Source organism: Danio aesculapii, chromosome 19, assembly GCF_903798145.1.
Source record: "Danio aesculapii chromosome 19, fDanAes4.1, whole genome shotgun sequence".
NCBI lineage: Eukaryota > Metazoa > Chordata > Actinopteri > Cypriniformes > Danionidae > Danio > Danio aesculapii.
The window spans coordinates 6,392,467-6,417,297 of NC_079453.1; the positions used below are offsets into that span (position 1 = coordinate 6,392,467).

Genomic DNA, 24,831 nt, shown 5'->3' on the forward strand with positions numbered 1-24,831 from the left:
AAAAGCAGCTATATAACATTCACTACACCAAATCTGATATCTGAAAAATCTTTGCTATCTTAATGCATCAATAACAGACATCATCATAGACATTCTGCAAAATAATGATGCAGGACGACACGACCGGAGTCATTTGTTTTTGATTGAACAGACGGGGATGACGTGAACACTGCGGACTCACCTCCGTAGATGATGCGCACAGAATCAGCGACTGCATCCGACACGTTCGCTCTCAGCCATCCTCTCAGCTTCTCGTGCACCTCCTGCGCCTGCAGCACACAAACCACAAACCTTCAAGACTATCATTGAAGTCATTGGTTACTTGCACAGTGCTAATTTGGTGCAATATTACCAATTTGAATACACATTCATTGATAGCACGACAAATTAAAGCCCTTGTACGTATGAAAATTTGTATCTATAAATGTAAAGGTTTATTAGAGAAGGCATAGATCACCAAAATTTCTGTCATCGTTTATTAACTCTCATGTCAATACAAACCTATAAATAAACGTTTCCCAAGCCTGTTCCTGAAGGCACACCAACTGTACACATTTTCAACCTCTTACTAATCAAATACGCCTGAATCAACTCATCAGAACATTAGAAGAGGCTCCAAAACCTGAAGTTAATGGGTCAGATAAGGGAGACATCCAAAATATGTACTGTTGGTGTGCCTTCAGGAACAGGGTTGGGAAACACTGCTATACAGTATGTGTGTGTGGACATTACATTGACTCAAAATGCTGATGAGATAATGTTTTAATCTTCACTGAGCCACTGTGTCATGGCAGTAATCTTTATTTATTTATTTATTTTGTATTGTTTTTCTTTATTTTTTATTTGTATTTTATTATCGTTTTATTCCTTCATCTGTAAGGGGTTAAAATGGTTGGGGATGGGGATTTTCTGTAAAATAAAATAATCATAAATAAAAGATTAAAAACAAATCTATCTGTGTTCAAGGAATGATTTGAAAGAAACAAAGTTGAGTAAATGTTTTTTTTTTTTTGGAGAACTATCCATTTAGGTGGTTAATTTCTCTTGCTTTACTGCATGCATGTAATGTATGTGAAAATTGTTATGGTAAAATTATGGTATTTGTGACAGCAATAAAATATCATAACATTTAATCAAGAATATCATTATGATGTATTGTGCAAACATAGATTTACCTGTTCAGGAGAGGCAGTTTTGCCAGTGCCAATAGCCCACACTGGTTCATATGCCAAAACCACACGAGCCCAGTCCTTCACATTGTCTATAAAATATACAAATTTAAGATGGGATTTCATATTTAGAATATATATATATTTTTTTCTTAATCTGTTCTTGTTCGGTTTAGACACAGAATCGACAGTGACCTCTGCAAATTTGTGGACAAATTCAACATTTTAAAGGAATAGTTCACCCAAAAATGAAAATTGTCATCATTTACTTGTATTTGATTTTCATTTCCTGTTGAACACAAAAGAAGATATTTCGGAAAATGTAAAAAAAAAATACATTTTTAGAAATACATTGTTGCCAGTTTGGAACATTCTTCAAAATATCTTCTTTTGTGTTTAACAGAATAAAGAAACTTAAAGGTTTGGAACCACTTGAGGGTAAATACATTTTATTTTTGCACATTTTTAGGACAAATACAACATTTTAAAGGGATATTTCACCCAACATTAATTGTGTCATCATTTACTTTTTCAAAACCTGTTTGAGTTTCTTTTTTCTGTTCAACACAAGATATTTTAAAAATGCTGAAAAACATTAACTATTAACTTCAATGGTGTTTGTTTTTGACAAAACAATGGTTACTAGTTTCTAACTTTCTTCAAAATATCTTCATTTGTGTTCAACAGAATAAATAAAATCAAAGGTTTGGAACCACTTTAGGGTGAATAAATGTTTATTTTTTGGTTGAGCTTCCCCTTTAAAAAAACAACATAATATAATATAATATAATATAATATAATATAATATAATAATATAAATTTTACAGTGTACACACAGCATTATACATCACCTTTGCATATTTACAGACAAATACAACATTTTAAAGGGATAGTTCACCCAAAAAGGACAATTCTGTCATCATTTACTTGTTCAAAATCTGTTTGAACTGCTTTTGTCTGTTAAACACAAAAGTAGATATTTTGAAAAATGTTGGAAAACATTAACCATTCACTTCTATTGTGTTTGTTTTTGAAAACCAATGGTTACCAGTTTCCGACATTCTTCAAAATATCTTTATTTGTGTTCAACAGAATAAAAAAAACTAAGGTTTGGAACCACTTGAGGGTGAATAAATGCAAATTTTTGGTTGAACTACCCCTTTAAAACAATATAATATAATATAATATAATATAATATAATATAATATAATATAATATAATATAATATAATATAATATAATATAATATAATATAATATAAGATCAGCAATGACAAGATCAACAGTTTCAGCATCTCTCTCTATTACAATATTTCGATTTATTTTGTTTACAGTATTTCTGATGATTTTATGCCTAAAATAAATAAATATGCAGACAACAATCAATCCACAACGTTAAATCACAATAAATCAGTGTATTTTAAAGAACCTGCGATGACTTTGGTCTGCTCAAACACCACGTCCTCGGTGGTTCCAGCCTCTCTCTCCTCCAGTTTTTCCCCAATGCAGGCGATCACACCCAAATCGCTCTCCAGGCAATGGGCCACCTTCTGACCAATCAGCTGCGAAGGACACAACAGCCAATCAGAGTGAGCCAGGGCTGATTGCAGAGCAGCACAGATCTGCATAAACGTGATGCCTGAACTCCAATATATACAGAAAAGCAAAGACAAAAGGTTCTAGACAATATAAAAACCTCGTCGCTCTCCCCAAAAACATGACGCCTCTCAGAATGGCCCAAAATCACCCAGTCGATGCCGCAGTCTTTAATCATCGCTGGGCTGGAGTGCAAAACAAAAGGAGAGAATGAGAAATATGAGCTTTGACATTGATAAATGGTTGCTTCTAAAAGCTATCTATGAGCACATATATACCTGATCTCCCCGGTGAAGGCTCCTTTCGGCACTTTATAGCAGTTTTGAGCAGCTACACCGATCCTTTGGTCCAGTTTAGACCTGGCGTAATCCAGATAGATGGACGGTGCTCCACAAACAACATCTAAAAATGAAGACAAAGCCAGTGTTTTGACGATTTACGATTATTAAATGGCTTGTTTATAAGAATAGCTCAGCCAAAAACGTAACATCTGTCACCATTTACTCGGCTTCATGTCAGTCTAAACTGTTTGCGTGAAATATTTGTGTATTATTTTTTATTTAAGTGCATTGAATCAGATATTTCCCTAAAGGAGAATGGGATATTTAATGCACAACTTTTATTTTTATGCATATGCAACGAATATGAGATATATGAATGTGGACATATTGTGTATGGAGTGTGTATAGAGCAAACATAATTTGGCTAACCCATGCTAACTAATAAACAGTATTTTTAAATAGGGATTTTATGCATAAAGGGACAAATATGGATAGGACAAAATCCAGCAGAGTTTCTATTAAAACTATTAGATGACTTTGAAGACATGAAATAATATAGACCATTTCAATGTGGTCATGTGATTGGCCAAATGACCATTTCCTGCTTGTTATCAAACTATTTCCTAACTGTAGCAAGAGGAAATTCAATCATAACCTAATGTTAACAGCTATCATAACATTATTTATCATTATGTGGCTCTTTTTGGATTCTCGGAAGCTCTAGGAATGAAAGATGTGAAACAGGAAATACATTGGGACCATTGATTTTGTTTACATCCCTCAAAATGGTCTATAAGATAAATCTACTGTATATGTAAATACTGTATATTAACTACTTCTGTGTTGTATTTCATATTATATATCCACAGTTGAAACTGGAATACATAATTTGGCTTTTTTTTTAATACATTTCTGGGACAAATAAGAGATAACGCAAGTTTGATTATTTAGCTAAAGCTGTGTGTAGCTGAAAATGTGTACTTTTTACATTGTCTATGCATACAAGACGAATACGGGATTTATGGGACTGGAAAAATATAGAATTACTTATGTACGGCATAAATGTGACAATGTATTAATATTATACAATATTGACTATTTTGTCATTACAACAAAATGACATGACAAAAACATGACAAAAATAAATGACAAAATTATGTCATAAAACAAAAATAAAATATACATATATTTTTGATGAATCCTTTTTCTGAAAGTCATGTATGGCATAAATGTGACAATGTTTAAATATTAGACAAATACACTACATATATCAATATTGATAGTTTAATAATAGTTTAATGTCATTTATATTATTTACCTCCTCTAATTTCTAATCACTTGGCAAACAACAGTTTATGCACATGGATCAGATATATATATATATATATATATATATATATATATATATATATATATATATATATATATATATATATATATATATATATATATACGACGGCATCATTTAATTAATTATTTGCATATTTATACATGGGGTGCACATTAAATAAAGACAGAAGACCGAAATTAAAATTAATTAAGCTTACATTACGCCTAAATGATAGCATGAACTAATAAAATTAATACGCATATTAAAAAATCTGACCATTTCTTAAACAAGTTAAGTTGCGTAAAACAGTTCAAACGTCTTCAAGTCATTCAAGTCTACGTGAGCCTCCATCTCTTTAAAGTATCACGTGACCTCATTAAACAAGGTGGCGTCTAAACCGTTGAAAACGCAAAAGAATAATTGTGTTAACTGAACAAAATCATGTACTTTTCGCTAGATATTCTCTCAGGTAAACAACACAGCATCAAACAAACGCCATGGACCTGTTTCATCGTTGAGACTGGCCGTGTTCAAGGTCATTATGAGCTCGCCCAGAGACTCTTTATCGCCGTTCATTTTCCAGTTTCCTCCGACGAAGAATTTCCTTGAGGACATTTTTCAGGACAAACCAAACAGACCAAACACAGTGACTGCGGTAATATCACAGTGACCGTGAAGAGACTTTACAAATCCTACTACTGAGAAGGCTTTATGCTCAATATTCAGGAGGCGGCCATTTGGCATTGGAAGGCTGCATGACACGTCAGGAGAATCTAATTAATATTCATGAGGTATGTAAGGCCTCACTGTGAAAGCACCGTCAACGTCATCTAATTAACATTTAACTCATTTAGCATCCGACGGGAAATTAGCTCCTTAGTGTTTAGTTAATAATAATAATAATAATAATAATAATAATAATAATAATAGTATTAATACGTATAGCTGCAATTAAGGATCAAAGTTCATAACTGCACCAAATAATAATTTAAGACATTTTAAGATGACTGTAGACAATATGGCTGAAAATTCATGGTAAGATATAAGGGTTTATACTTTTGACCATCAGGTGGCGCTGTTACCAAATTGATGTGTTGTGATCAGTGTGAAGTAGCAATGACACATCAAGTTTAGTGTGTTAAAGCTTTGCAAAAGCCTTGAGGCATTCATATTTGGTGAATATATTACCAGATTATTGCTGCGGAGCATGTCCATCCCTTTATGACCACAGTGTACTCATCTTCTGATGGCTACTTCCAGCAGGATAATGCAGCATGTCATAAAGCGCGAATCATCTCAGACTGGTTTCTTGAACATTGAGTTCACTGTACTCGAATGGCCTCCACAGTCACCAGATTTCAATCCAATACAGCATCTTTGGAATGTGGTGGAATGGGAGATTCGCATCATGGATGTGCAGCTGACAAATCTGCAGCAACAGCGTGATGCTATCATGTCAATATGAACCAAAATCTCCGAGGAATATTTCCAGTACCTTGTTGAATCTATGCCAAGAAGGATTAAGGCAGTTCTGAAGGCAAATGGGGTCCAACATGATACTAGTATGGTGTACATAATAAAGTGGCCAGTGAGTGTACTATATGACTGAAATGTTATTTATTTCAGTGCAATACAGTTTATTTTGTAATGTGATGTTGGTGTTTTGCACCAAATTATTTTGCAGGCAATGAAAGGCCGTACACCACAGGCTTCATCAAGTATAGGATCTTTAGACACCTATTGGTCATCTTGTCTTCGGGTTCCTGCTGACGTTTCTCTGAGAAAAGCTCTATTGAAGTGGATTAAGAGTAAGTCTCACGTCTTCCTTCTTAAGTGAAAGAAAAAACAACTGCCTGATCTACTTTCCCAAGGTGACTGAGATTGCAGTCGGTGGTAATATACTTAAAGGAATTAGGTTTCACCTCAGAACTAAAAGCGTCCGACTTGAGACTCGGATTGTAAATTGACATGAACACCAATTCTGACCTGGATAACTAAACCGTCTTAGTCACTTCGTCTGGGCTGATTTTTATTGGTGATGTAACTTCTTGTTATAAGCTTTATTATGCTATTAACCTTACGTTTCACACATTAGATTTACTTTGCAATAATATTTCACTGCAAAAAGTGAGTTTTTTGTCTTGTTTCTAGTCCAAATATTTAAATATACTTAAATCAAGAAGCATTTTCTAAACTAGTAAAGACATATTGTCTTGTTTTCAGAAATAATAAGCCAAAATTAAGTGAGTTTTTTCCTTAAAACAAGCTTAATAATAGAGTAAGTAAAATAGTCTTGTTTTCACTTTGAAATAAAATCATTTTGCTCGCCCCATGGGCAGATTATTTAGCTTGTTTTAAGGTAAAACTCACAGAATTTTTACTTCTTATTTCTGAAAACAAGACAATATGTCTTGTCTAGAAAAGGCTTCTTTTTTAAAAGTATATTTAGATATTTAGACTAGACACAAGACAAAAACTAAGAAATCATGTTTACAGTGTTCATACTGTCCTAGATTCTGACAATGCCCAAATGCGAGTTTGTCTGCATGAAATTTGCATAACAAAGTAATTTATTCAACCAATAAAGTAAAGATGCATAGATCAACGTTGTTATAAATGATGCTGATAGTAGGGCTGCACAGTAGATATCGCAATGTGTCTATCCACATAGGTCACATTGCAAGATGTTGAGTTGGGATTATAGTTAACCAACCACAAGTTAAAACACTGCAGAATTGAACCATAATATTTTGAAAGTTTGTCATTTGAATTTATTTTTATTAATTCCCGTAACTGTGTGAGCATTTTAGGATAGTTTAAAGCATTCAGGCACAAGAAATGACACGGTTTGTATCTAAAAAAAGATTGATATGAAATTATATTCACTGTTATTTTACGTTTAATTATTCAATTAATGTACCTGAATACTGTTAGACTCCCCAGAAAATCACAAACTATGTCACTTAATCTTTGCTCTATTGTGCTTATTTATGACTGTAGTTTGTTTATTATATGAACAGTTGAAGTCACAATGATTAGCCCCCCTGAATTATTAGCCTGTTTATTTTTTCCCCCAATCTCTGTTTAACGGAGAGCAGATTTTTTCAACACATTTCTAAACATAATAGATTTAATTACTCATCTCTAATAACTGATTTATTTTATCTTTGCCATGATGACAGTAAATAATATTTGACTAGATATTTTTCAAGACACTTCTATACAGCTTATAGTGACATTTAAAGGCTTAACTAGGTTAATTAGGTTAATTAGGCAGGTTAGGGTAATTAGGCAAGTTATTGTATAATGATGGTTTGCTCTGTAGACTATTGAAAAAAAATAATAGCTTAAAGGGGCTAATCATTTTGACCTTAAAATTGTTTCTGAAAAAATTAAAAACTGCTTTTATTCTAGTCGAAATAAAACAAATCAGACTTTCTCCAGAAGAAAAAATATTATCAGACATACTGTGAAAATTTCCTTGCTCTGTTAAACATCATTTGGGAAATATTTAAAAAAGGAAAAAAAACATTCAAAGGGGGGCTAATAATTCTGACTTCAACTGTATGTAATAAATAATGTAAAATATATTTTAATATAAAATAATATATAGACTTATACATGTTTCCCTCCCCTTCAAAATCATCCCGATCAATCTAAATGAATGACTTTCCAAATAGATTAAATTGTATTCATATTGCAATATAAATCACAGAGAAAAAAAAATATCGCCAATATCATGCAGCCCTAGCCGATAGTCATTAGCAAATGAAACCCATTTTCACAGAGCTTTACAGACACACACTGCACACACACTAAAGTATTGTTTAATGCAGAACACTATGTTTATTAGAAAGGTATTCAAGTAACCACTGCAAATTTAAGAGGAACTGTCTGGCATGTAAAAGTCCTACAAAAGGAGGAAAGAAGTAAATACATTTTAGAATTTGAAATCTTTTATCATGTCGTGTCATTTTGAAGGGGGAAAGATCGTTAGAAATGAAAACAAAATATAGCCACCAACATCAGATCTCAGACAGTCAGTGTGGTTTGTCGGAAAAAAAGTAACTGTACAATTTCTTCTGCATTCTAGCATCGCGTCTAATAAATAAAAATATGCAAACTTTCATCTAAAAAAATAATGTGTGCTATTTTGTTAATTCTTAAATGATCATTTAGTTATTTATTTATTTTTTTAAGCTGTCAGACACGCTATAAATTCAAGTCACCGTATTGTTGTCAAAACAGTGTCGCGGTAATTTTTTTGATAACATTAATGCAAACTTCCTGTTAGTTGCAACTTACATGTTTACAATTAAATATTCCATTTATATATTCTAATAACAGCCAGTCTTCCGGAGATTCCCACACATTCAGCTGGACCTTTGTGTGCTTCTTTGTTGCTTAGACCGTTTTTTTTCTTCCTCTTTCTCGACTTTTTCCTCATCCTTTCTTTCTTGCTCTCGTCTTATGACAGGATCCGGCTCAGTTCCAGATCTTCAAGAAGCTGTCCCATGAGCCAGTGCACACACACATGCCATCTCCTGGTACACCGGTGCAGCTCACCCTGTTGTCATGGCCGGACAGCACACCTGGAGAGAGAAAAGAGAGAGAGAAATATGTGAGAATATTAACTTGACTGGAATGTGTTCGCATTTAGTTCACATTTATTAAGTAGCTAAAGATCTTTGGACTAGGTTGTTACTTTCGTACTGCGGAAATACAAATTAATTTGTGCTACAGATCCTTTTATAGTTATATTAATTTGAGGAAGAAAACTAAATTGCATGTAATTACAATTACATTTTACATTTACTCATTTAGCAGATGATTTTAATCCAAATCAACTTACAATTTGGGCATTCAGCGATTCAACAAGAGGAGGCAATACACACAAGAAGTGCTAATTATACAAAGACTGTTTGTGCTCAGATATTTAAGTTCTAGAGTAAGGAAGGTTTCTACAAGTGGTTTGTCAAACCCACTCACCTGTGTGAGGCACACTTAATAAAAGCACAATGTTTTTTTTTTGGAGTTATGGAGTGATTGTAAGAAAGTGTCTGGTGGAAATGTGCAAACAAGTGTTGGTTAAAGTGTCAGAGAGATGAAAGTGTGTGTTTCTACAGGTGGTTTGTCAAACCCACTCACCTGTGTGAGGCACACTTAATAAAAGCACAATGGGTTTTTTTTGGAGTTATGGAGTGATTGTAAGAAAGTGTCTGGTGGAAATGTGCAAACAAGTGTTGGCTAAAGTGTCAGAGAGATGAAAGTGTGTGTTTCTACAGGTGGTTTGTCAAACCCACTCACCTGTGTGAGGCACACTTCATAAAAGCACAATGTTTTTTTTTGGAGTTATGGAGTGATTGTAAGAAAGTGTCTGGTGGAAATGTGCAAACAAGTGTTGGTTAAAGTGTCAGACAGATGAAAGCGTGTGTTTCTACAGGTGGTTTGTCAAGCCCACTCACCTGTGTGAGGCACACTTAATAAAAGCACAATGGGGTTTTTTTGGAGTTATGGAGTGATTGTAAGAAAGTGTCTGGTGGAAATGTGCAAACAAGTGTTGGGTAAAGTGTCAGAGAGATGAAAGTGTGTGCTTCTACAGGTGGTTTGTCAAACCCACTCACCTGTGTGAGGCACACTTAATAAAAGCACAATGGGTTTTTTTTTGGAGTTATGGAGTGATTGTAAGAAAGTGTCTGGTGGAAATGTGCAAACAAGTGTTGGCTAAAGTGTCAGAGAGATGAAAGTGTGTGTTTCTACAGGTGGTTTGTCAAACCCACTCACCTGTGTGAGGCACACTTCATAAAAGCACAATGTTTTTTTTTGGAGTTATGGAGTGATTGTAAGAAAGTGTCTGGTGGAAATGTGCAAACAAGTGTTGGTTAAAGTGTCAGACAGATGAAAGCGTGTGTTTCTACAGGTGGTTTGTCAAGCCCACTCACCTGTGTGAGGCACACTTAATAAAAGCACAATGGGGTTTTTTTGGAGTTATGGAGTGATTGTAAGAAAGTGTCTGGTGGAAATGTGCAAACAAGTGTTGGCTAAAGTGTCAGAGAGATGAAAGTGTGTGTTTCTACAGGTGGTTTGTCAAACCCACTCACCTGTGTGAGGCACACTTCATAAAAGCACAATGGTTTTTTTTGGAGTTATGGAGTGATTGTAAGAAAGTTTCTGGTGCAAATGTGCAAACAAGTGTTGGTTAAAGTGTCAGAGAGATGAAAGCATGTGTTTCTACAGGTGGTTTGTCAAACCCACTCACCTGTGTGAGGCACACTTAATAAAAGCACAATGGGTTTTTTTGGAGTTATGGAGTGATTATAAGAAAGTGTCTGGTGGAAATGTGCAAACAAGTGTTGGTTAAAGTGTCAGAGAGATGAAAGCATGTGTTTCTACAGGTGGTTTGTCAAACCCACTCACCTGTGTGAGGCACACTTAATAAAAGCACAATGGGTTTTTTTGGAGTTATGGAGTGATTATAAGAAAGTGTCTGGTGGAAATGTGCAAACAAGTGTTGGTTAAAGTGTCAGAGAGATGAAAGCATGTGTTTCTACAGGTGGTTTGTCAAACCCACTCACTTTTGTGAGGCACACTTAATAAAACCACACTGGGTTTTTTTTTGGAGTTATGGAGTGATTTGTAAAAAAGTGTCTGGTGGAAATGTGCAAACAAGTGTTGGTTAAAGTGTCAGAGAGATGAAAGCATGTGTTTCTACAGGTGGTTTGTCAAACCCACTCACCTGTGTGAGGCACACTTCATAAATGCACTTTTTTGCGATGTGGAGTGATTGTAAGTAAGTTTCTGGTGAAAAAAGTGTTGGTTAAAGTGTCAGAGAGATGAAAGTGTGTGTTTGCTACAGGTGGTTGGTCAAACACACTCACCTGTCTTATGTTGACGTATAGCTGAGTGAGGTTGCTTTTTAAAAAAGATTAATATATAAATATATATTAGGGTGGTATTGATTGGTGGTTGTGGTTTGTTATTGGTGGATCTCATGCGAGTGACAGGTTGATCCCGCCCCTTTAGCTATTAATTACTAATTATAGGAAAATGTTGTTTAAGAGAGAAGTTATTTGAATTAAAGATTATGACACACAAATTAAAAATAAGTAAGTCTATAAATACTTTAAAATAAACACTGCGATAGTCCATTTAAAATACATTAATTGATTAGAATTAATTTAGAATTGTGCAATGTACATTTTGATATTATGGTGACAGTTTGATTTAATATTATGAGGCCATAAAGTAAATAAAAAGCTTTTAGGGATGAATTGTTCTACATAGTATCTTTAATATGCATTATTATGCATTGTACGTGTGAATTTTAATTTCATGCCAAGTTTCTACCTCACAGGATAAAATAATAATGGTAATTGAAATCTTTTACTTTACTACCTTCATCTTTTACTTTTATCGACTCTTTCCTTTGCGATCTCACACTTTTAGCATTTTCCCTCCCAATTTATAGAAAACCAGTTAGAGTTTTACTATTTAAAATATTAATTGCTATAAAAAATATCTATCAAATCTTAGAGTGACACATTTTGTATGATTTAAAAAAACTAACTGCATAAAATATCTTTCATAAAAGTCCCCATGGAGCGTTAGCACAATTTATGATGCACAAAATTTACAGTAAAATTTCTGGATACATAGATCTTCCAAAGAGTTTCCATGGCATTATCTGAATGGTTGAAATTCCAATAGAGGTGTGCACTAGGCTGTTTAACTAACTGCCAGGAAACAAAGCTAGGATGACGGCAAACCTCTTCTTATATAAGAAAAAGCCATCATGTTTACTGGGGTAAACAATTATCACCAAAAATGCTGGGTTTTCAACGTAGGTGAAGTTTACAGCAGTTTTAGACATGATGATCTGTTATTGTAAGGGCTTCAGTGTATGATTTTCTATACCTCAGTACTGATTCTGAACAACTGTGATTGGTTGCTTTGTATATCAGTCATAAGGCTTCTGGGTGGTGTTTGGTCCACAAAAGCCACCATTTGGCTACATGAGGCTAGCTTGATGACGTTAAGTGATTTGATTTCCTTCGAAAGGGTCTTTATTAAACTTTCAACTCACCAACTTTCTCGCCCTTTAGTGAGTCCCAAATATTGCAGTTAAAGTCGTCGTAACCGGCAAAGATGAGGCGTCCAGACACGGACAGAGCCACTGATGTAACTCCACTGTTCAGGGATGCATCCTGGTAGCAGATCACTTCTTGATCGGCGCGAATATCGTACATCTTGCATGTGCAGTCATCCGAGCCAGTGATGAACGCAGTGGCAGAGGGTAAGAACTGCAGAAAGAAGAAGATTTAGACTTATATGCTTTGCTGGGCAATGGGGTATAAGCACACAGACTTTTAGTTTTCAGTCATCCAGCACAATCGGTTCCGCTTCATTACAAAATAGCCACATTTAAGATCTGATTTCTTTAAAAATCAGTAATCTTCACTCCCTGATTGATTTACAATATAAAGTGCGTCTCAGATTAGACAAAAAGCACTGCATTAAATAAAAATTTTCAATGCCATGTCTTTAAAATTTGGATAAAAATTTTACTCTAGCATTTTCAATAGAGTTTCTGTGCTAGCCTTATGCTACTGACGCCGCTTGCTTTTAGACAGTCTTTCATCTCATTTTTACGCTTGAACAACGAAACGAATGGTTAAGTCTATTTAACTGATTGTATTTTAATTCATTACAACATCGATGGTGTAAAAGCAACCTTATTAAATTGAAAATAGTCACAGTAACCTTTTATCGGAAGTTCATCACTGACTGAAAAACACTAGCTGTGCATAGAGCCAATTGTAAAAACTTAAATCTTGTAAACCGTTAGAAAGTTAATGTCATCATTATCCTTATTAGGTTTACATCCACCTATTTTTATGCAAATTTTGCTAAATGCTTTATGGAAATGACAAGTGCATACATTTTGAAAATGCACGAAAAATAGGATGAACTTTCAGGATAAGCTTTTTATTTGATAATGATAATAAGAAATGTGCATAAACTGACGGAAACACTCATTTACAGAATAAAGTTCAGCATGCGCATCGAAAAAAGTCATGTGACTTTGTTTTTACAGATCATGTGATAACAAAGTGGCCATGATGAGACAGCAATAACGGATTAAACACTGAAATATTGTTTGGTCATTCTAAAATCCCTCAGCCAAAGTCTGTCATCAAAGTGGTTCAGTATTATCACCTCCAGAAAGAAAATCTCCAAAAGCCACGCACATTCATTACATTCCATCTTTGTAAGTCATTTCAAGAGTTGGCACTTAGATATTGCTTGATAATTTTGGCAGGTTTGGCATGCTGTCCTGGGAGAGAACCTTGAGCAAAAAGAAAATTGAGCATGTAAGGGCGTATGAGATCAGGTAGATCTTGATAGCTCTCCCTGGTAAAGAAGGAAAAGGAGGAGATGTGGTGGATGGGGGGATTCTTCAAAACACAATAAGGGAGTAATACTAGACGGGATATTTATAGTGAGTTTGAATCCAATTGTATTGCTAATGATTACGTATGGGAGATGGCATATCACGTGCTCCTCTTGAAATTAGTTTGTTAAACTTCACTTATTATATAGGAAAAAAGCCCACAGTGGCTTCCTCTATAAGAAGCAAATGATATTTTATGTTTTGATATTTGGTGCCAGTTAAACAGGAAGTGAAAATTTGTTCTCTTTGACTCATTGGATGGAAACCGGGCTTTATTCGCAAACGTTTTATGTGAAATTTCAGTTTTGCGCCAAAAGTTTAATCGGTATCTTTGGATGGAAACATGGAAAGAGCAAAAAAAGAAACCAAAAACATCAAAAAAAATCATCCAAAAACACTTTTGTGCTCCAAAAAACGTATAAAAACAACTTTTCGGCAATGTTTTCTCTTCCTTGTGAGGTCAATGTGCACAAGCATATGCATCATATTACTATGGGAAATACAACACATGGCCATTAGCGCAACACGCAAATATTGCATTGCTGGTAGTAAACGAAACATGCAAGAAAGGACATGGATGGACAAAGTCGTTTTTACTGATTTTTTTGGTGCACAAAATTGTTCTTGGAGCTTCGTTTGATTACAGGTGAGCCACTGAAGACACATGGAATGTTTTGGCAATGTTTGTGATTCATTTTCTGGAATTTTTGAACCATTGCTGTATATGGAGAACGAGAGCGCTCTCGGATTTCATCTAAAATACGTTCATTTGTGTTCCTTAATGACAACACATGGCTAATAGTGCAACATGCAAATATTTTATTGCCTGTAGTAAATGAAACATGCAAGAAAAGACATAGATTTTAAAAAAGTCTTTGGCGTACAAAATTGTTCTTGGAGCTTCATATGTCTACAATTGAGCCAATGAAGACCCATACTGCAGCGCCTTCAGCGCTTTATAAAATATTTGGCTTTAAACTCACTGAGATGGCGTTGATGTCACTTGTGTGACCCTGGAAGGTCTGCTTGCACTGGCCATCTCTGACGTCCCACAGCTTGGCCAGAGAGTCGCAAGCTCCAGAAATGAACATGTTGTTGTCGGAGGACAGAGACAGACACATGCAGTCGCCAACGTGGTTCAGGAAAACCGTCTTCTGCTTTCCAGTCTCCAAATCCCACAGTGCACTGCAAGACAAATGTGAAGAAATTGAACAAATTGGAGCAAAAGTATTTGACTTATTACTTGAACAAATGTTTTCTGTTTTCTGAAGCTATGATGTTTTGGTCCATTGACATCAGCACCACTTAAAGGGTAAAAAAAGCTTATACTGATCATTATTTACACCATTATTAGATTTAATCCACAGCTTCTGCAACAAACAAAAAGGTCTGGAGTGTGAGCTTCTTGTCATGGAATGATGTAAATCAAATGTTAGGAGATTTCCCAACTGAGATTGTGTAGGTAATGTAATTCTAAGCAAAAGTACAATTTTGAAGTGCAATAAGACACACACACATGTTCCCTTTCTGTTGCAAGCAAATACTGTAAGCAAACATGTTTGCACCCACACACTCCAGACGATGTGATGAGTCTGCTGAGCACCTTTTGCAGAGGCTGTGGATTAAAATTCATTTATTCATTCATTTTCTTTTCTGCTTAGTCCCTTTATTGAGCAGGGGTCACCACAGCGGAATGAACCGCCAACTATGCCGACATATGTTTTACGTGGAAATACCCATACACACTCATTCACACACACTCATACACAATGGCCAATTTTAGTTTATTCAATTCACCTATAGCATATAACTTTCGACTGTAGGGGAAACCGGAGCACCCGGAGAACAAGTGGAGAACATGCAAACTCCCCACAGAAATGCCGACTGGTCCAGCCACGACTCGAACTAGAGACCTTCTTGCTGTGAGCCGACAGTGCTAACCACTGAGCCACCGGGCTGCCATAACACTTTATTGATATTAAGAAAAAGCCAAAATGCTTGCCATACTAAACAATAATTGTGTTAGAAAGACTTTTGACTTCATTAATACAATAAAATGGCAAGTAACACTGATTTGTCATTGATTTTAGTACTCAATTCCTTAGTAAATTCTGCGATTTGTGGATGTAAAGGGAAATTTTAATCAAAAATGATCATTTGAAATGAAATCATTTACTGAAAAATCTTCTTCCATGAAACACAAAATTGCTTCTCTTTCCATGCAATAACAATGAATGTAACTGAAGCGTTCAGGCTTTAAAACGGATTAAAACAAGTCCAAAATCAAACAAAAAGTGCTCAGGGGTAGCTTAAATAATGTGTTGGTGCTCATTGGGTAAGGGAGTCATCAGAATAAACAGCAAAAGTCAGTCCAAGGCACTTGAAAATGATGTGAGGAATTGTTTGCCAAAACACATAGGCGTAGTTTTAAGGAATACCCATGTCAATAAAGCCTTTTTAATATTTTTTCCACATTTTTCGAGTGCCTTTAGAATGACTGTTGCTGTTTATTCAGATTAAAAACACGTCTGAGATTGCGTAATAGCTTTCTGTACACAACAAACTGAAATGTAAATCATTAGTCATTAAGCTAATTAATGTTAGTCATTAACGAACACAAATGAACGTATTTTAGATGAAATCCGAGAGCTCTCTCGTTCTCCATATACAGCAATGGATCAAAAAGTCCAGAAAAAGAAGCAAAAACATTGTCAAAGCAATCCATGTGTCTTCAGTGGCTCAACTGTAATCATACGAAGCTCCAAGAACAATTTTGTGCACCAAAAAATCTGTAAAAACGACTTTGTTCATCTATGTCCTTTCTTGCATATTTCATTTACTACAGGCAATAGAATATTTGTGTGTTATGCTAATGGCCATAAGTTAAATTACCACTGCACCCACCAAAAAAAAAATATTTTTAGATTGACTTAATTCCCAATGTGGCTATAGTTAACTCAATGCAGTTTTTTTTCTCAGAATTTCTAAAATATCAATCTTTACCAAATGGTTGATATGTCGATTTATGGTTAAAGTACCGGAATTAATATACATAAACTATGAAAATCCAGTTTATTTAAAAAAATATTCAAAATAAAACATCTTTGAATAATAAATCATGTTTATTTCTTGAAGTATGCCATAAAATATTTCAGATTCTCATTTAACACGATTTTTTTTTACAATGAAACCATAATCAAGTGCAATCATAGTCATAATCATAATCATAGTGCAAGAGGATTAGGTTTTTTTGACAGCAATGCTGTGTGTAAACCATTATTTAAAACGGTCATTCTTTAAATGACTTTAGCAGTCATTATTTAAAACAGTCAAAATATGGTCAACCATTTGATAGAGCAGGCATATAAAGGGTTAAAGTAATAGGATGCATATGCTTTTGCACATTGATCTCACAAGGAAGAGAAAACATTGGTGAAAAAAGTAATTTTTACAAGTTTTTTGGTGCACAAGCTTCATATGATTACATTTGAAGACATTTTTGACGTTTTTTGTTCCTTTCTGAACTTTGAATGTCTCAATACCAAAATGCTGTCTATGGAGAGCTCCTGGATTTCATCTAAAATATCTTAATTTCGTGCTCCGTAGATGAACGAAGGTCTCTGAGAATTGGAAAGACGTGAGGATGAGTAATTAAAAACACAATTAAAAATTTTGGGTGAACTAACCCTTTAATGGTGGTAAGGTTATGCAATTTACCCACTCAGATCATGTGATGATAATGGCCACTGTAGAACATATAGGTTCATACTACACACATTATACACTCAAATAATGATTCATTGGATTTACTTAATTTTTTTAAGGTACAGGCTATAGAGGCTAAATTTAAACAAATAAAATAAGTGGAACATTACTAAATTTAATTGGTTTAAATTTATCCCATATAAATTGTTTGCAACCACTTACCTTTAAAAAATAAATATGAATAAATAATTTCTTTCAGTGTACTCAATTAGGCAAATTGTAACTAAACCATTGATTTAAATGTAAAAGATACATTCACAAACCATGTGGTATCACCAGAAGAGGTGAGGATCTCAGTGTCACTTATGAAACGGCAACAGGACAAGTAACCTATGAAAAATAGAGAGACACAACATAGCAGACAAGTATGCAAGAAAGTAAATACTCTTGTTTGATCTTCAGGTGTGTTCTGTACCTGTGTGAGCATCCAGCTCTTTCACAGTCTTGACTACAGGTGTCTTCAAGTTGTAGACGGTACACATGTTGTCCAGTCCACCACTGGCCACGAGGTTTCCAGAAGGAGCGTATGAACAGGTCATCACCCATGAGGACTTCAGGGGAACAGCATTGACCTGAAGAAAGAAGCAAAAAAGGTGAACTTTTTCATGTGTGCATCATCAAATGTAATTAAGTTTAATTGTAATTCAAACGGGTAATAAATTAAATCAAATAGCATTCCTGTAACACTCTTATTGACTTTATTTAGACTGTAAAACCCAAAAAGTTAAGGTTACTTAAATTATTTGAGGAAACCGATTGCGACAAATCATTTAAGTTTAAAAACTAATCCTAATGAGTACTGTGAACTTAATCCATTTGAGTAAACAAAGCAATTTGAGCACAGTAAAACCCAATAAATGAAGAGAACACAAACCAACTGAGGACTGTAAAATCCAATATGTTAAGCCAACTCAAACCAAAAATATGAGTACTGTGAACTTAATCCATTTAAGTTGAATGAGGTATTTAATTAACTCATTACCTTCAACACTCGAGTTCAAAACTCTTTTCAAATGAGTCAAATTTACTTTCTGTAAATTTTGAGTTAGCTACACTCATTTCATTTGATAATGTTGACAGTGTACTATATAACTGCAGGTTAACTATTTTTATATATAATAACTTTAGCTGTTAAAAGTTATTAGTCACTAGTTAAATAAAGTTACTAGTAACTAATAAAGTTATGATAACTAATAATAATCTTATTTTTTCAGATTTTAATTGTCATGCAATAATGTGCACCTTTTGTAAAGCTGCTTTGAAAGGATAATTATTGTGAAAAACGCTATACAAATAAACTTGAATTGAATTGAACTGACAGGAAAAAAGTATTTAGTATTTTCGCAACTGATTATACTCTGTAATAAGCGATTTCTTGACTTCACTTTAAAAAAAGTGAGTAAACCAATTGCTTTTAAAGCGATTAATGCCCGTCATGACTTTACCAAGTAAGATGCGATCCTGGATTAACATCTATGTTGATCCTGGAACATCATTTTTGTTTGAAAATGTAATCCATATCTATTCCCTACCCCTAATCCTAACCATAACAGTAAATTATTCCAAAATCAGAGGGGAATAGTTGGATCACAATCATGTAGAGAGGGACGTCCGGCAGCAAGATGGGGAGGTAGTCTTGTTTTGTTCCGCTCTCGCTATCTTTAATTTTATTAACGCCAATAACACGCGAATATACTTTGAAAACTGACAAATTCGCCTCCACTTTAATCCTGCATCTATGGTTATCTGATTTGTATTAAAATGGCTAGCAAAAGTGTGAAAAATCGACAACAAGACAGATGCAGCTTGATAGTCCCAACCTAATGCCAGCTAGCATGGAGGCCGCTGCTAACACTATAAGCAACAGTTGCGCTGAGCAATCTTCGCTAGAGGACAAAGCACTTCTTCAACTGGTTAAGACCGAAGTGATATCCTCACGCGACCAGATGGCAGAGACTATTAAAATGGAGATGTCAAGCTTTTGGTCTGAGATTGAATTGATTGTTGAAACTTTCCGTTTGGAAGTCAAAACCAAAATGGATGCCCTATAACTAGAGATAGCAGGACAATCATGTATAAGTGGATAAACCTAACCGTAAGCCTAAACTTAACATAAACTGTAAACATTTCCCTTAATTCTGATTGGCTGATTGGAATATTGTTCCAGGATCAACATAGATGTCAATGCAGGAACATGTCCTACTTGGTGAAATCATGTTGGGGCAATTACTTGCCTTAAAATTAATATATAAATAAACTACACTCAAAAAATGATGTTTGTTTTTGTTCAAACTACTTATTTAAAATGAGCTGAAACAACATAATTCTTGAGTTTGTTTTGAGTCAAACTTAATTGCATTTTTTACAGTGTATGTTCATAATTATAAATATTAAGTTAGGTTGACTTAACAGTTCCAAGTTACAATGGGTTTACTCACCTATTTTTTTAATTAAAATTCTACTTTTCCTTTTAAGACAATGACTTTACCCACTTTTTTAAAGTAAAGTAAGTAATCACATTTTTACAGTGGACAAACCTTTGCTTTAAATAAAACTAGTTATTAGATATCATTTCTTAAATACTTCATTTTATCTATGACATTATACACTGTAAAACATGATTCGCTCATTGCTTTCAAATTACTAAGTAAATGAACGACGTGCATACTTCTAAAAATTAAGTTTGTTAAGTCAACCTAACAGTTCTAAGTTACAACAGAAATACTGTAATGTTTTTAAGTAAAATCAACATTTTTAAGGCAATGGGTTTACTAATTTTCTTTTAAGTAATCGCATTTTACAGTGTATATGATAAAATGCAAAAATATATGTCCTGAAATATCTACAGCCGATTTTTTAAATATTTGTGAATAATTATAAGTCAATAAATCCTTGCACTGAGATTTAAAATGTATTATCATTTATACAGATATGATCAAAATAGTAGATGATGTTTATATACAGCGACGCAGTGGCGCAGTAGGTAGTGCTGTCGCCTCACAGCAAGAAGGTCGCTGGTTTGAGCCTCGGCTGGGTCAGTTGACATTTCTGTGTAGAGTTTGCATGTTCTCCCTGCATTCATGTGGGTTTCCTCCGGGTGCTCCGGTTTCCCCCACAGTCCAAAGACATGCGGTGCAGGTGAATTGGGAAGGCTAAACTCTCCGTAGTGTTTGAGTGTGAGTGAGTGTGTATGGATGTTTCCCAGAGATGGGTTGATACTGGAAGGGCATCTGCTGCATAAAAACATATACTGGATAAGTTGGCGGTTCATTCCCCAGATTAATAAAAGGACTAAGCCGAAAAGAAAATGAATGAATGAATGAATGTTTATATACATTGTAGAAAATGCTGGGTTCCACACAATTCCTTCATGTTGGACTACTGTGACACTATATTTTGGGATTAATCAGACAACGCTATCCTGTTTACAGTTAGCTCAAAATGCTGCTGCAAGGCTTTTAATCGGTACCAAAAAACATGACCACATCACACCAGTCTTACGCTCTTTGTCACTTTTAAAATTCCTCTCTTGGTTTTTAAATCACTAAATGGCTTGGCACCTTCTTTTCTCTCAGAACTGTTGACTAAACATCAGCCTGGTCGGTATCTTCTGTCATCAAACCAGAGATTATTAAGTCGAGGCTGAAATGCAGGGGTGACCGTGCTTCCAGCCTGATCTCACGAGAAAATGTAAGTATTTTACGTTTTGTCAGTTTAGTGGCTAATTCGTACGAGTTCAGTTGTACGAAATTGTACGATTTTAAAAAGGAGGCGTGACACCTAACCCCACCCCTAAACCCAACCGTCATTGGCGGATGAGCAAATCGTACTAAATTGTACGAATTAGATCGTACGAATTCGTACGAATTAGCCACTAAATCAAAAAGTTACGAATTGCCGTGAGATTGTGTTGGTGCTTCTGCAGTAGCTGGTCCTACATTAAGGAATGCTCTGCCCCTCTGTATTAGATCTATATCATCTCTGTCTGTTTTTAAATCTAGGTTGAAAACTTACCTTTTTGATTTGCCATTTTATCAGTGAGGATTGTTTGTTTTAGCTATAATTTTATTTCTTTCTCTATGTGATTTGAAATGTGCAGCACATTGGTCAACCTTTCAATAGTGCTGTATAAATAAAATTGATTCTGACATGTTGTATCAACACAAATCAATTAAGTTACCTTGTATTTACAAATTTAGATTGAACATAAAACAATTAAATTCTCCCAAAAAACCTCAAGAATCATGTTATTTCAGCTCATTTTAAATAGGTAGTCTGAACAAACAGCAAACATCATTTTTTGAGTGTACAGCCCAAATTATTTATAGACAGCTAGTCTATATATTATACAATAACTTAAATCACCTTATTTCCAGAGTGAGCATCCCAGATGAGAAGTTTGCCATCCTGTGATGCACTGACCATTAGCCTAAAAATGAGGAAGAAAGAGTGGTAAAGACAACAATAGGAATAGATATTGTTTTGGATACTGGACATAAGCTTTTGGGTAAGACTTTATTTTGATGGTCCATTTGAGTATTAGTAGACTGTCTGCTTAATATCTGTTGATACTGCTCCTTCAACAGACATTTAACTGACTATAAGAAACTTTACAAGTACATGTCAACTTACACTAACCCTAACCTAACAGTCTACTTATAATCTAATGAGAATTAGTTGGCATGTAGATGCAATGTAACTTAAATTCAACGAATGGACCATCAAAATAAAGTGTGACCGCTTTTTGTATCAATTTGTTTATTTGTCGATATTGCTTTTAATCGTCGTACGTCCCAGACATGGTATAGCTTCTTGAACACAGCGAGGCTTAAAGTCTGTTTCAGGCCTCTGACCCTGATAATTGATCTAACTAAGAATTAGCTAATTCAAGGTGACCACAAGGTTTAGCTGATTTCTGTGTGAGAGCTATTAACCTGGTTGAGCAGATCACGTGACAACAAAGGGCAACATATATTTAACTTTCTGCCATGTTTGCTACTTTTTTCCTGGCCCCAATACAGTATAAAAAATCATCATACCTTGTGAAAATCTATAGCTTTACTCACTTTACATCCCTTCAGGATAAAGTTGTATGTTAGGGGAAGGCTACAAAACATTTCAAAGGCTGGAATGGGATTTGATTTGAGGCTGTATGTCAAATAAAGTCATTATTTCAAAGGGGTATGATGACTTTCTATAGCCTACAGTTTAGCATATCTCGAATATAATTGGATTTGGTTTTCACCTGTTGTCTGTACACCAGTGCATGGCGTAGATTTTGGCCAGGTGACCTTTGAGAGTCTTTCTGGTCTTGAGTTGGACCCGAGGAGCCGGAGCCACTCCAGCAGCGGCTGCCGCCATGTCTGTGTCATGGGCTGTTTTGCGAGCCGCCTATAGAAAGAGAACCAATAGTTTTCAACTATTAGCAATTCATTCGCATTTAATGATTGATTTTTAATCTGTGTTCTTCATCATGTTAAAATTAAGTACGGAAAGAGCCAGATTTACTAAACAAAGCACGTGAGAGTGCAGTGCCAAAAAAGTGCTGACGGAAGTGGAAAGATTTGCAAGTTATCTACAGACAAAGCACAAACTTAAAACTTTAGGGTTTCAATCAGGTTACAAGCAAGCAGAACCAGTGGTTAAAACATGGTGTTAAATAATAGCGCCGATACTAGTAAACTTACTATTGCAAACCTTACTAAATCATGTTGCTTGACTGATTTCAATACAGTTTTCAGATCAATTTTGTGTCTGAAAGTGAAACTCCTACAAATTCATATGTAATAAGGTCAACTGCAGAAATCATTTGCTCTTAGTGGTGTTTAATCATTTGCTGCATGTGTTTTGATGATCCTGACACTGGATATACATAAGAATAGACACCAATCTCACCTCAATCTGTGTCTTCAGGCCTTCGGCCTCCTTTTTCATCTGTTCCATTTCACCCATGGCTGCTGTTGATCGGGGTGTTTAATAGCACAAGCTAAAATCAAAAAATCGAAAATTAATACGAGTATTATTGTTGTATCCTATTTGAAAATGGCTATATATGTGTGATTAAATTAATCCCTTGGACAAAGATCTGAACTAGACCTTGTGTGAGGCTATTACATCACCTGTATTGATCTAATTAGAATACTTATAAAACTTAATAGAGATCAAGTATTGATGGTTATTTTGAAATCTGGGATCACTGTGCAGCAATAAAACTGTAAAGAGTGTTAAATCTCACCAAGCAAGACAGAAATAGTGGAATGATATGTGCAACTTTCTGTTATTAAGAAACTGTAAAGATTGGATCAAATTTAGAGGAGTTTGCTAATATTTTATAGGAAATGCTAAGCATAAAATGCTTAACAGCTCAGGCGTTATTCAGATCTGCTATTCAAACTTTGAAATCTCCACCAAGCAGCTTAAAAGGCATCAAGGAAAACTCCCAAATGAGTCCTTCAAAACTGAACCAGCCCTGCTGAAGCCTCCTGCTCACAGTAAAATGCTAACTTCATATGCAATTTCATTGTATCTTCGTCAGACCAATGGTAATCAACCTGAGATCAGCAAAAGGTAAATGATTTTATATCCTTAAAACCGAACCAATCAAGCCTTTCCATTCTCAGTAATGTGCAAAAAATTTGGCAATATCTGCAACAACACAAATAAAACTAAACGAAAAAATAACAGCAACGTATATTGGTTGAATCTGACCAATGGAAATCAACTTAACCTGAGATCTGCTTAAAATCGAGATTTAATGGAGATGTAAATCTATAATAGCCTACCACCGTATGAATTTACCTCAAGAAAATGATGAGAAATTGTTGAGCTACGTATAGCTCGGCAGAAGTCTTAATGAACTTTACTGACTGTTAAATAGCGTCTATGTAGAAACTACAAAACTGAGTCTTGCATTGTGTTGATGACGATCAATTGACAATTAGTTATAATAGCTAGAAGATTATAATGAGTTCAGCTCTTGATGAGAGCATAGTTGTTTTATTGATGCCGAGGAGGGCTAGAAGAAAGGTCTAAACCCCTGCAGGAGCTCCTGGGGGGTAGTTTATCAAATCTCCTGTCATCCGATTACCGACTGCTCTTTGCGATGAGATCAGTTGGTACCTGGAGTTCGGAGATCAAAGACAAAATGCATTGAAAGGGGGAAGAAATTACCTTTTTTTACGGTATACCCTCTGCAATGTTTGATTTATGTGATCGTTTTACAAGAACGTTCATCAGGATGC

General features: G+C 34.9%; 2 protein-coding genes across 3 annotated transcripts in view; both read right to left on the reverse strand.

The window, feature by feature from the left end:
* tpi1a (triosephosphate isomerase 1a) overlaps positions 1 to 5,105 on the reverse strand; it is an 8,663-nt gene extending 3,558 nt beyond the window's left edge. Inside the window, exons 1-6 of the mRNA XM_056479875.1 lie at positions 4,878 to 5,105; positions 3,042 to 3,165; positions 2,864 to 2,948; positions 2,597 to 2,729; positions 1,176 to 1,261; positions 182 to 269 (exon numbers count right to left, since the gene is read on the reverse strand). Coding sequence (XP_056335850.1) covers positions 182 to 269; positions 1,176 to 1,261; positions 2,597 to 2,729; positions 2,864 to 2,948; positions 3,042 to 3,165; positions 4,878 to 4,989 — 628 coding nt within the window. The 5' untranslated portion in view covers positions 4,990 to 5,105. The remainder of the gene's footprint in view (positions 1 to 181; positions 270 to 1,175; positions 1,262 to 2,596; positions 2,730 to 2,863; positions 2,949 to 3,041; positions 3,166 to 4,877) is intronic.
* A 3,754-nt stretch (positions 5,106 to 8,859) lies between these two features.
* gnb3b (guanine nucleotide binding protein (G protein), beta polypeptide 3b) lies at positions 8,860 to 23,542 on the reverse strand. 2 transcript variants are annotated; one of them, XM_056480004.1, is made up of 8 exons: positions 23,486 to 23,542; positions 22,836 to 22,981; positions 21,956 to 22,019; positions 18,006 to 18,162; positions 17,854 to 17,920; positions 14,809 to 15,010; positions 12,458 to 12,674; positions 8,860 to 8,966 (listed from the first exon to the last, which is right to left on the reverse strand). In XM_056480004.1, the coding sequence occupies exons 1-8, from the start codon at positions 23,540 to 23,542 to the stop codon at positions 8,860 to 8,862; spliced, it is 1,017 nt and encodes a 338-aa protein (XP_056335979.1). The 2 variants fall into 2 exon arrangements, with proteins under 2 accessions (XP_056335979.1, XP_056335978.1); XM_056480003.1 differs by having other exon boundaries at positions 21,956 to 22,025; positions 22,833 to 22,981.
* Positions 23,543 to 24,831: the final 1,289 nt, after the last annotated feature.